Source organism: Mesoplodon densirostris, chromosome 9 (assembly GCF_025265405.1).
Source record: "Mesoplodon densirostris isolate mMesDen1 chromosome 9, mMesDen1 primary haplotype, whole genome shotgun sequence".
Classification (NCBI taxonomy): Eukaryota; Metazoa; Chordata; class Mammalia; order Artiodactyla; family Ziphiidae; genus Mesoplodon; species Mesoplodon densirostris.
The window spans coordinates 99,168,185-99,181,765 of NC_082669.1; the positions used below are offsets into that span (position 1 = coordinate 99,168,185).

Here is a 13,581-nt window from a genome sequence, read left to right on the forward strand (position 1 = left end):
AGCAGGACAGTAACTCTGGACAGCATCCATCCAACTCCAGTCAGTTTAAACCAATAGGTTGTCCAGCATCAGGAGATCCAAGTTAAGTTAGTAAGTCAGCCTTGCTTCTGGACCTGCTCTAATATTAGATCTTTATTTTTCTAAGCTGCCATTTACTGAATTATTATTTTGTTATGCACTGTATGAACACTAACTGAGGCCCACAGCAACCCAAAAAAGTGCTCACTATCTCTGTTTACAGATGAAACCAACACACAAGGAGGTTAAACAATTTCCTAATTTATCTTTCTGACATGCTTTTAACCACTGGGCTGCACCACCCATAATTCCTAAAACCAGACTTTCCCTCTTGAATAAATCACTACTTTGCGGGGTCTGGCGGGGAATAGGAGTTTTGGAGTCAGACACACTGACCAAACTACTCCACTTCCCTTGGTATATTTCCTTAGGCCAAGAAGTACAGAACAATCTCTGTACCTCACAGAGTTCTGAAGGGATTATTAGACATGAAACTGCGCTCAAATTACTTCACCTCTGGCCCTCACTGCTTCCCTTCCCTTGGCAAAGGGAGAGAGATTAGAACCCTGCAGAGTTCCTCAACTGAGGTAAAAAAGCCAAAGGGGATTATGGAAGAAGAGAGAAATAGGACGAAAAGGAGTGTCAATTCCTTTTCCAAATAATTAAACAGAAATCTGAGACTGGATAAAGATTATTTACAGTGGCCCTTGTGCTTTCAGCACAGTTTGGACTTTTTAAACATAGTCACATGCAAAATAAAACCAAAAACAAGGATCAAGGCTTAACAGTTTACCTATCAGGATTTCAAAAGATCTAATAAGTGATAAACTAAAAGAAAATCAATGCAAAGTAGCTATCTACTCTTTAACTGTTTTATTATTGTAGTGCTAGGCATTTCCAATCTATTGTAGTCAGAAAAAGGATACTATTTTTCTAGAGACTACATGCCCCCAGTGGAAAGGTTTTAAAAAAAATCACAGACAGATGGCAGGCATTTCCTTTAAGTGGGTCACACGTGTAAAAAAGTTTGGAGGACAGAAGAGAACTTTAAGGTTTCAATCAGCTAGGCGAATAAAAATCCCATTTTAATGCATCCTTTCTTTCTATACAGTATAAAACAAGCCAACAGAGCAAGTGGTGAGTGGAGTCTGGAGGGGCCTGAGGTAAAGCAACCAGACGGTAAGGTCTGCTCATAAAATATCTTAGCTCAGGTATTCACACCTGCTACTTAGAGGACAACTCCACGGAGGTTAACTTTACTCAGGAAAGCAGAAATACCACCTATTAAGTGGCCTGACTCACCAACGTATAACTAACATCTTTACGCTGGCAAAAAAGAAATAAAAATGTCATCAGATGGTAAATAAAAGGTTCATGGGGTAACTGAAGGCACCCTGAAATCCACATTCCTGTGGTTTTTCACCGTAATCAGCAGGAGCAAATAAAAGGTGATCAGGTTCCTCCTGCCAACAAACGGTAACCTTACAACCAATTTATAAACACGTTGAAGTTACATTAGATATGCCCAAATACAACCAATGATTCTGATTTTCCACTAGATTAAGTTGCTACCACTCCCATCAAAATATGAAGGGTAACGTCAAAAGTTCACATCAAAACCACTCGATAAGAGTATTTATAAAAATCTTGCCATGGGTCTGCATTTTTGGTTAAGATGGACGAGTAAGGCATTATCACTGAATCGTTAATCTGCAACATGCATGAACAATGAGGAAAGAATTAAAATAGTAATACAAATCTGTCAAAAATTACTGCTCCACTTGATCAGCAGAAACCAAACAAGTAAATAAATGGGTAAAATATGCCATAAACTGAGAAAAGCAGTAGCCAAGGGGGGGAAGAAAGATTCTGGCAGCAAAATGTGGCCCCTAACTTAATAAGAATAGCCATTCCTCTTTTTAACTTCAAAGATGTGGTAATAAAACAAAAAATGGGAGACCACAGAACTATGGAAATAATGTGAGGACCAAAATAATGCCAGTATGAATTTAAGAAATCAACTAATGGGGAAAAGAACAGATATGGTTTAAAAGCAAATCAATGCCACAGAGAAAAGGCCCAAGATAACCATAATTGAAGGCAGAGAAAAAAGAACAAAGTAGCTAAAGCAACTAGAGATAAATGACAGATACAGAAAAGAGACAAAGATGAGCCAACATAAAAATAATTGGTAACTTCAGCTCCAATAAATAGAACAGAGTAAGACAATTATTTCAGAAATAAAAGAAAGTTTCCCTGAGGTGAATGAAAGAACTGAATCCAAAGATAAAATGGACGTTGGTTATTAAGGGCGGAAAATGATTCAGAAAAACTGGTTGAATGCCAAGAACTATTTACGCTTCCTAGAGGATATGACATATACATCTTCTATCGGAAAGGGAGAAATTAAGATGGCCACAAATTTCTGTGCTGAACAATTCAAGGAGCAAAGAGAAGCAACACGTAGATGCCAGCAGCGAACAAGTTCAGGTGGGGAAGTGAGATGAGAGCTCTCCTTCTGGAAAGACGCGACTAAGCAAAAAGGCTCCTGGAAGGTCTCCCTCTTCACTCCAAGTCCTCCTGTCACCCATAGGATGCATCTACTGTGTTAGCCTCTCAGCTTCTTGGTCTGCTCAACACCAATAAACGTCATTTTACTTGTCAGCCACCACCCTGACATCCTACTATCAAGACCACAGGCAGGGAGATGATTAGGACATCTTCCAATAATCTTGGTGAGAGATGATGATGGCTCCAACCAGTGTAATGCAGTGGGTAGATTTGAGAGGAAGAATCTACAAAGCTCCAGCATGTTTAATTGCCCACTACTTTCCCTTTCAGTGTATCGTCTGTCATCACTTCAAATGCACCCTCTGATCTGCACATCTCTTCCCAGTTGTCCTTTCATCACATATGCCTGATAAAGCCCCAGCTCCAGATCAATCCAACTGCCTGTTTTCTCCTTGTCTACACCTGGGTATCTGAATGCTGATAAACAAAACTACAGACCTTTAATTTGTGTCACTATAATTTCACGATTGTCAGTCTGAACAGCGGCCTCAATGCTAAAGTAATTACTCCCACGTCCCTAATCTGTTTTCTCTCATTCTCCACAATAAGTATTTCAAGTTTCTACTCTCCCTCAACCCTCTTGCCTTTCCACACTTGTCTCATTCTCAACAGATGACTCTGCATGAGAATAGAAACCGTGAGATGGGTGGTCCTGCAATGTACTGCCACCCAACTACAAACCTGACTGTACTTGCACCCAATTCTTTCTCCCTCCCATTAAACTGGAAGAAATATATCCCTTCATTTCTAAAGATAATTCCTCCACCAGTACTCTGGATCCCCTTTCCTGTATCAGCAAGCTCTCCTCCTACACTGGCTCAGTGCCATCAGCAATTAAACATGCTGAAGCCGTGTTGATCCTCTCTTGCACTGTGACAAACCACTCTCCAGTGTAAAATGAGAGCAATCTTTCCAAAAGGCACACCTAATGATGTCTCTAGCCTGCTCAAAACCCTTCAGTATCCAGGCACTACCCTCAGGATGAGGTCTAGGCTCCTAACCTCTCCGCTTCTTCCTGTCCGTCTCCTCCCTCACATCTCACCACTTTTACTTCCCACTTCCCATTAGTTCCCCAGAACTAATTTCAAGGGTTGACTGCAACCCTGCTATCAATTACTGAAAAAGGAGTGTTGAAATCTCTGACCAGAATTGTAGATTTGCTTATACATGTATGCAGTTCTGTCAGTTTTTGCTTCACATATTTTGAAGCTCTATTACTAGGCACATAAACATTTAAGATTTTTATGACTTCTTTTTTGTTTTGTTTTGTTTAAAAAGATCCATTTATTCTAAAATTCTTTTTATACTTTTTTAAAAACATCTTTATTGGAGTATAATTACTTTACAATGTTGTGTTAGTTTCTGCTGTATAACAAAGTGAATCAGCTATATGTATACATATATCCCCATATCCCCTCCCTCTTGTGTCTCCCTCCCACCCTCCCTATCCCACCCCTCTAGGTGGTCACAAAGCGCCGAGCTCATCTCCCTGTTATTCAGCTGCTTCCCACTAGCTATCACTTTTATATTTGGTAGTGTATATATGTCAATGTTACTCTCTTACTTCGTCCCAGCTTAACGTTCCCCCCACCATGTCCTCAAGTCCATTCTCTATGTCTGCATGTTTATTCCTGTCCTGCCCCTAGGTTCATCACGACCTTTTTTTTTTTGATTCTATATATATATATATATATATATATGTGTTAGCATACAGTATTTGGTTTTCTCTTTCTGACTTACTTCACTCTGTATGACAGACTCTAGGTCCATCCACCTCATTACAAATAGCTCAATTTCATTTCTTTTTATGGCTGAGTAATAGTCCATTGTTTATATGTGCCACATCTTCTTTATCTATTCATCTGTTGATGGACACTTAGGTTGCTTCCATGTCCTGGCTATTGTAAACAGTGCTGCAATGAACATTGTGGTACATGTCTCTTTTTGAATTATGGTTTTCTCAGGGTATATGCCCAGTAGTGGGATTGCTGGGTCATATGGTAGTCATATTTTTAGTTTTTTAAGGAACCTCCATACTGTTCTCCATAGTGGCTGTTATCAATTTACATTCCCACCAACAGTGCAAGAAGGTTCCCTTTTCTCCACATCCTCTCCAGCATTTACTGTTTGTAGATTTTTTGATGATGGCCATTCTGACCAGTGTGAGGTGATACCTCATTGTAGTTTTGATTTGCATTTCTCTAATAATTAGTGATGTTGAGCATCCTTTCATATGTTTGTTGGCAATCTGTATATCTTCTTTGCAGAAATGTCTATTTAGGTCTTCCACCCATTTTTGGATTGGGTTGTTTGTTTTTTTGATATTGAGCTGCATGAGCCACTTGTATATTTTGGAGATTAATCCTTTGTCAGTTGCAAATATTTTCCCCCATTCTGAGGGTTGTCTTTTCGAAGATTTTTATGACTTCTTGATGAACTGGCCACTTTATTATTATGAAATAATCCTCTTTATCCTTGTTAATATTCTTTACTATGAGAACTATTTTGGCTAACATTAGTATAGCCACTCCAAGTTTTGTGATTAGCGTTAGCAATGGTATATCCTTCTTCATACTTTTAACCTACTTGTGCCTTTATATTTAATGTGGGTGTCTTGTAAGCAGTGGATAAGTGGATCTTGCTTTTTATCCAATCTGACAATCTCTGCCCTTTAATAGGGATATTAAACTGTTCACATTTAATATGATTACCAACAGGTCTGGATTTAAATCTACCATCTTGGTATCTGCTTTCTATTTGTCCCACCTGTTCCTTGTTCCCCTGTTCCTCTTTTTCCACCTTCTTTTAGACTACCTTTTTATTATTTCATTTTTACTCCTTTGTTGGCTTATTAGCTACAATTATTATTATTTTTTTAGTGGTTGCTTTAGGGTATATGTTATATATTTTTCACTTATCACAGTCTACTTTCAAGTGTTATTATTCCACTTTGTGCATGGTATAAGAACATTAAAACAGTCCCCTTCTACTTCTCCCCATTTGGTCTGGGTGCTATCGTTTTCATACATTTTACTTCTACCCCACAATACTTTGTTACTACTTTGCTTTAAACAGTCAATTACCTTTTTAAAAGATTTAAATAATGAAGAAAAAAGTTTCCTATAATTACCCACATATTTACATTTCTAGTGCTTTTCATTCATTTATGAAGGTCCAGATCTTTATCTGGTATCATTTTACTTCTGCTTAAAGGACTTTCTGTAACATTTCTTGTAAAGCAGGTCTGCCAGTGATGCATTCTTTCAGCTTTTTTGTGTCTGAAAAAGCTTTTATTTCACCTTAGTTTTTGAAAGAGGTCTTCACTGGATATAGAATTCTAGGTTGACAGTTTTTGCTTTCAGTTCTTTAAATATTTGTTCCACTGTTTTCTGGACAATGAGAATTCTGCTGTCATCCTTACTTTTGTTCCACTGTATGTTATCTGCCCTTTTTCTCTGGATAATTTAAAGATCTTTATCACTTATTTTAAGCAATTTCATATTTTTGGTATAGTTTTCCTCATATTTCTTGTGCATATGGTTCATCAAATTTTGTGGATCTGCAGATTTACAGTTTCAATCAAATTCAGAAAAAAATTATTCTTTTATTTTTTTCTGACACCCTCTCTGCTCCTTCAAGAACTCCAATTACATGTATATTAGTCTACTTAAAGTTGTCCCACAGCTCATTAATGAGTTATTTATCTTTTAGTCTAATATTTACTCTCTTTGTTTCATGTTGGATAGTTTTTATTACTATGCATTCAAGTTTACTCATCTTTTGTTCTGCAAATCTAATCTGCCATTTATCCCATCCAGTACATATTTTTCATCTCAGACATTATAGTTTTCATTTCAAAATTTGATTTGTTTCCTTTAATATTTTCAATGCTTCTAATTAATATGTTCACTCTAGTTTCTTGAACATACAGAGCTCCATTATAATTCTTTTAATATCTTTGTCTACTAATGCTACCATCTATGCCATTTTCTTGCTTCTCTGCTTGTCTGGTTAGTTTGACTGGATGCCAGACTTTGATTATTAAGTTGACCTTGTTGGATACTGTATATTTTTGGTTTTCTTTATAAATATTCTTGAGCTTTGTTCTGGTTCAGGTCTTACTTTTTTCTGTGTTAGGTAGAATGAGAGCAGCTCTGAGTACTCTAATCGATGCTCCATGAATTATGAGGTCTTTCACACTGGTACAAAAGAAACTGTATTAGTCATCTCAGGCTGCCATAACAAAATATCACAGATTGGGTGGCTTAAACAACAGAAATTTACTTTTTCACAGTTCTGGAGGCTGGAAAATCCACAATCAAGTTTCCAGCAGGGTTCAGTTGTTGGTGAGAGTTCTCTTCCTGGTTTGTGGACAGCTGCCTTCTTGTGTCCTCACACGGTGGAGAGAGCTCTGGCGTCTCTTGCTCTTCTTCTAAGGGCATCAGTTCTATCAGAACAGGGTTCCAACCTTATGACCCCATTTAACCTTAATTTCCTCCTTCAGGACTCTATCTCCAATATATTCACATGGGGGTTTAGGCTTCAACATACAAATCTGGGGGGAATACAATTCAGTCCACAGCAGGAACATATTCCCACGCTTATGTGAGCTCTGAGGATTGTTCCCGCTAATCTTCTGGGGGTAGTTCTGTACTTAAAACTGGTCAGTACTCAAATGAAGATTCCATGCAGCTCTCTGGAATTATCTCTCTGTGCATCTCTCTGCTTTCCTGCACTGTCTACTGTGAACTCTAGCTGCCTTTTCCTCCCCAGACTCTCAACTCTGGTTTCTCAACTCAGGGAGACCACTGAGCTCTGCCTGGGGCCTTCCACCCTGCACCATAGCTAGAAACTCTCTCAAGACAGTTGGGGTGACTGTAGGGTTCTACTCATCTCTAACGTCCAATGTTGTGAAAACCCATATATTTTGTTCAGTTATTTTAGTTGTTTCTGGAGAGAAGGTAAATCTAGATCCTTTCCTCCATCTTGTCCAGAAGAGGGAGTTTGTACCAGACACTTTCACTTCTGTGTCTCTGATAGCTTCCCCACTACCTGAAATATTCTTCTTTAACTGATAACCACTAATTACCCTCAGACTTCCACTTAGATTTCATTTTGTCTATAAAATCCTTCCCAAGCACTTTCAGTCAAGTGCTCCCCCCACATACTTCCATCTTGCCATGACACCTGCCACACTGTGCTGTACTAAGTTACTGCTTCAATTGTCCACATACCCGCACTGGGATGTAAGAGCTGGAGTTGTGCATCATGCACCTCTGTATCCCGAGTACCCAGAACGTGGCAGGTGCTCCATAAATATATTTGAATGAATAAACAAATGAGAGATGCTTAAAGAGATAGCAGCTATAGCCAAATTCATTTTATCACCGAGTTTTGTTCTGTATCATCCATATCCTTAAAGATTATAAACTACCAGTTACAATTATATACAGACTGTAATTATGAAGTAGTTTAATATTTATTGTTGAAACAATCTATATTTTTATATTTAAAACAACAATGACTAGATTGAGTATTTGTCCCCTGTATGGTAGCCGTTATCTATACCTCAGGCCCACCACGCCTTGAAGGAAACAATCTATTGAGAAGAGCATACTTTCAAAATTCATACCAATTTCAGAGATGAAAATTCTTTTAACATATATTTATTATCAGCCATATAATTTAACCTTAATATGGTTAACAAAATTAGAGGAACCCTGTATAAACACTCCTTGAAGAAGAAATTTAAATTGTAACCTATTAACATCTTTCCAGAGTCAAATGTTTCAGTCTGATCGCTTAATCTGAAATTAGCAAAAAATAATATTTAATGCTACATCCTTGAGTTCTACTTCTTCTCCGTGACTTGAGAAGGTACATTTGAAAGGTTTGACTGAATATGAAAAAAATAAAGGATCACAAAGACAGATGAAACACTGAAATGTCAACTCCCAAGATGGAAATCTGGTATTTGAAAATGATTGTGCTTGGCTACTTGCGGACTAGCTGCCTACACTCGCAGACCCTCACCTCACCTCTTCAGTCCCAGGTGGCCTACACAAAAAAACTTAATGATTCTAGTACATTCTTAACTGTACCTCTTATGGATACATCAATGAGAATATATTTTGACACATACTCCACCTATATTTCATGATAATGAAGGGAACTCAGGAAGATACCTCCACAAAACACCTGAGTTGCACAAAAGAATGCTTTCAACACTGAGAATTAACCTAGAAGATAATAAAAACTAAGATTCATCATCCAAGCTTTAATTCCAATCAAATCCAACAAGAGTATTGCAGGGATCCTGAAAATGAGGCAGTCAGGCAACAAAGCTCCAACATCTTGCCCATAAGAGAATTCTAGAAGGTCCACACTTACGCTGCATGGGTTGTTGGCCGTCTGAGCTGGGCTGTAGAAGGACCCCCACTGGGTGGCTCGTCTCTCTTCCCGGGAAGGGGTGCTGTTCACAGGCAGGCCGGCTGGGACCCCAGGGCCTGCAGCCACAGTGTTAGGGGGCTGGCTGCTGGGGGCCACGAGGGCAAAAGCATCATCCAGGAGGGAGTGCATGGTCTGCCGCGCCTCCTCGATGGACGGCTGGGGCGGGATGTACTGGGAGGCCGGGAAGGGCAGGCCTGGATACCTCCCCAACTCAGCTGAAGATGGCGTCTGCACATCTGCTGGGAGGTCGGGATCAGACTACAGCGGGGGAAACAGCAAAGTGAAGAATCAGACACGAGCTTCTGTGGAGACCCAAAAACAAAACTCTAGGACTAAAAAAGAATTTAACACTTTTCACTGACATTGAGGAATGGGTTTACCATAAGAATTTTTCAAATCACAGCTGAGGAATGTGCATTACCTTTCATGGGAGCAAAAAGTTTGAATCAGAAGAAAGAAAAAAGTAAAATTATTCAACAGTCATTTGTCCAGCAAAACTCAATCAACTCCCTGAAATGTATCTCAGTACCTGGAAGTGCACGTTTTCCTGAAAGCCCCTAGCAACCAAAAATGATGTGACAGAGTCTATATACTAAAATACCTAGTTGACTTTCCCTAGATACAGAAACCCAAAACTAAAGCAGTCTATTGACTATTAACAATAGGAAGAATAGCCCTATACACCCGCAAAAGAGTTCAAAGGCACCACGATATTACAACTATGTGTGTATAAACCATTTTAATACCTATTACGACTCTTTACAAAGAGTAAATATAGTGTCAATTATTTGTTCAGAAGCTAACTTCTTTTAAATGGTGGTATCCCTGGATAACATGAGTCAACAAGTTTAAATTATATTCTAGGGGCTTCCCTGGTGGCACAGTGGTTGAGAGTCCGCCTGCCGATGCAGGGGACACGGGTTCGTGCCCCGGTCCGGGAGGATCCCACATGTCGCGGAGCGGCTGGGCCTGTGAGCCACGGCTGCTGAGCCTGCGCGTCCGGAGCCTGTGCTCCACAACGGGAGAGGCCACAACAGTGAGAGGCCCGCGTACCGCCAAAAAAAAAAAAAAAAAAATTATATTCTATACCACTGTCAAAGAGGCAGGGACATAAGTAACAATTAAGATTTTTTAAAAATCTTATTTCCTGATACTACCTTCTGAGCCAAATGTTGTCGTAATATACACTCGGTAAACTGTAAGAGACAAAGCAAGGGACCAATGGAAGAAGAGGCCTTCCTGGTCTCAGTGGCCCCAGAAGCCCAAACATCACAATGACTACAACTGACACACTGAAAAGAGAAGAGGTTCTGCTCAACGGGCTGGTGACTCCATGCCCTCCATGAAGAAGTGTAAGTGTCTTTTTCTGGAATGCTCTGCTTGCCCTACTGGTCCACGGTTTAGCTTTGCTCGTTGGATCACTCTACATGAGGGCCAAAGGAAGGCATTCCCATATCTCTTTGGATCAGTGAGTCCCTTACAAAGAAAATCTCTATTGCAGAGACACGTCCTTCCTCTTAGCCAACTGTCTAAAATGCTTCGTAATGACTATGGTCTGTCCAGCAATGATCCGTTACTATTCACACCAGCGTCAAACACTTAACAGCAGCAGCTGCTTAACTCCAAACAGAGAGGAAACCAGATAGCGGACTGGCAAACCCACCAACAGCTCACAGACTTGTTTTGCATAGCCCGCACCAGTCTTTAAAAAATAGATGGGCAATATTTTTAAAATCTGAAAATTTCCTGCTAAAACTCAAGAGTTCTGGATTCTCTTGGCAGACCTGGAAGCCCTGGCATCACTGGGCCCTCACCCTCTACAGAAACAAGTGCCATTGAGTAGAGGCTGCACCCCTGAGACGGGCAGGTGCTCTGCCCTTCCCAACAGCGAGTGGATGGTCTCACTCCAAGGTACAATACACACTTAGTCCTGTGAGGCTGTTTCTCTGAAACACAATATCCCAGTAAAGTTCTACTAAATGACTTAGTCATCAAGGTAAGGAGTTGGGGCCCCTAAGGTCTCTGGTTTATGACGTAGTATTGAAAAGACTCTGTGTTCCTCTCCTTACAAGGTGCAAAAAAAGGCCCACACTCGTGCCTTTCTTCCGTCCTTGGTTTTCTCGAGGAGCAGACGGGGAAGAACGTAGTCAGTAGAGAGCCCCCAACCTAACACTTCATGGAGAAGAGGAGAAGCATGTCTGTAAAAACATCCTACTGGTAAGTAATAGGGTCTCTCCAAAGCCAGAAGCGATGTTCCTGACGGTGGTTCCAGTAGCTGACTGGGTAACCGCACTGCAAGGAAGAGAGCGGTGTGGTCACAGCCTAAACCGAGATTTCAAGGTGGGGGACAAACCCTACATACACTTGAAGAGAGTCCCTAAGAGCTATAGCCACTGCCAGTCTCACCCTCAGTAGTCATAACTTTAAAGAAGGTTTAACTTTTACAGCAAGAGAGACATGTTGTGAAGGCGTGAAGAGAGGTCCTCTTGGAGTCTCACTGATCCCACGAATCCTGCCAAGAAGGCAAAGAACTACAGAGCCGTGATGTCAGAGCTTCCTGTTCTCTGGTCTTCTTGCTGCCTCCACACTTCGCAGGCTAGACTATTAGCAACCTGCAGGCCAAGAAGAGGTCTTGTTCATTTTCCTATGTCCCAACATTCAGCACAGTGTTTCACATGTAGATGGTACTTAATAAGAAATGAATAACTGTGATCTTCAGAAGCTGAGATTTACCCAAGATCCCTGAGTTGGAATTTGAATTCCATTCTCTTGAATCCAAGTTTGACGACTTTGTTTTAATTTATTTTATTTATTTATTTTTGGCTGCGTTGGGTCTTTGTTGCTGCGCACAGGCTTTCTCTAGTTGCGGCGAGTGGGGGCTACTCTTCCTTGTGGTGCACAGGCTTCTCGTTGCTGTGGCTTCTCTTGTTGCGGAACATGGGCTCTAGGAGCGCGGGCTTTAGTAGCTGTGGCTCGCGGGCTCTAGAGCGCAGGTTCAGAAGTTGTGGCGCACGGGCTTAGCTGCTCCATGGCACGTGGCATCTTCCCGGACCAGGGCTCAAACCCGTGTCCCCTGCGTTGGCAGGCGGATTCTTAACCACTGTGCCACCAGGGAAGCCCCCAAGTTTGACGACTTTGATATTCAACTTGTTTCCTTTGCACAGATACATGTTCACCTATCACTCCACAGAAATACATGAGAACTTTTTTACCTTTAGTCATCAGAGATGATGTATTCTGGTGCCTCTTTGCAATCCTTCGTATTATAAAAGAGTGATCATGCACCATGGTTGGCCCAGGACAAGTTCAGTTCATGCTTGTTGTCCCAGGATAATTAACAGCATCTCCTTTCACCCTCACAAGTGTCTGGCTTGGATAATAAATTATATCGGCATTGACAAACTTCCATAAAGGGCCAGAGAGTAAATAGTTTAGGCTTTGTGAGCCATACAGCTACTCAACTCTGCCACTGTAGCAAGAGCAGCCATAGATAACACAAAAATGATGGGTGTGGCTGTGTTCTTTATTTACAAAAGCAGACAGCAGGCTGGATTTGCCTGAGGGTCAATGTTTGCTGAGGCTTGAATTATAGTGGTAGCCCTAGTTACAAGAAGTCCAGAAATATTTCTTTCACCTCAGGAGAAGAGAGCTCAAAGAAGAAGATATTTTGAGGCAAAAGCATAAAATTCAAGATAGTTCAAAAACATGTATATCTAGGGCTTCCCTGGTGGCGCAGTGGTTGAGAGTCTGCCTGCCGATGCAGGGGACACGGGTTCGTGCCCTGGTCCGGGAAGATCCCACATGCCGCGGAGCGGCTGGGCCTGTGAGCCATGGCCACTGAGCCTGCGCGTCCGGAGCCTGTGCTCTGCAACGGGAGAGGCCACAACAGTGAGAGGCCCGTGTACCGCAAAAAAAAAAAAAAAAAGTATGTTTACTATAACCTTCAAGATGAAATACTACCTAAGAAAAGGTGAGTTCCCCAAAAGGCATTATCTGTGAAGGTATATGTTTCATCAGACTCACAGACTTAGAAAACAAATTTATGGTTACCAAAGGGGAAAGGTGGGGGAAGGGATAAATTAGGAGGTTGGGATTAACATATACAACAAGGACCTACTGTACAGCACAGGGAACCCTACTCCATCTTCTGTAATAACCTATATGGGAAAAAAAATCTGAAAAAGAATATATATATGTATATGTATAACTGAATCACTTTGCTGTACACCTGAAACTAACACAATATTGTAAATCAACTATACTCCAATATAAAATAAAAAATAAACAAAAATCATACAATATAAGCATTAAAAAAAAGAAGATATATGTTTCAGAATTTTTAGGGAGAGAAAGTAAAAAGTCCATCTGAGGAAGAATTTCTTTTTTTTTTTTTTTTTTTTTTTTTTTTTTTTTTTTTTTTTTTTTTGCGGTACGCGGGCCTCTCACTGCCGTGGCCTCTCCCGCTGTGGAGCACAGGCTCCGGACGCGCAGGCCCAGCGGCCATGGCTCACGGGCCCAGCCGCTCCGCGGCATGTGGGATCC

General features: G+C 40.8%; 1 protein-coding gene across 3 annotated transcripts in view; it reads right to left on the reverse strand.

The window, feature by feature from the left end:
- KIAA1549 (KIAA1549 ortholog) overlaps nt 1–13,581 on the reverse strand; it is a 151,989-nt gene that overhangs the window by 26,669 nt on the left and 111,739 nt on the right. For all 3 annotated transcript variants that reach the window (XM_060107935.1, XM_060107934.1, XM_060107933.1), the window contains exon 16: nt 8,980–9,297. In XM_060107935.1, the coding sequence (XP_059963918.1) occupies nt 8,980–9,297 (318 nt within the window). The remainder of the gene's footprint in view (nt 1–8,979; nt 9,298–13,581) is intronic.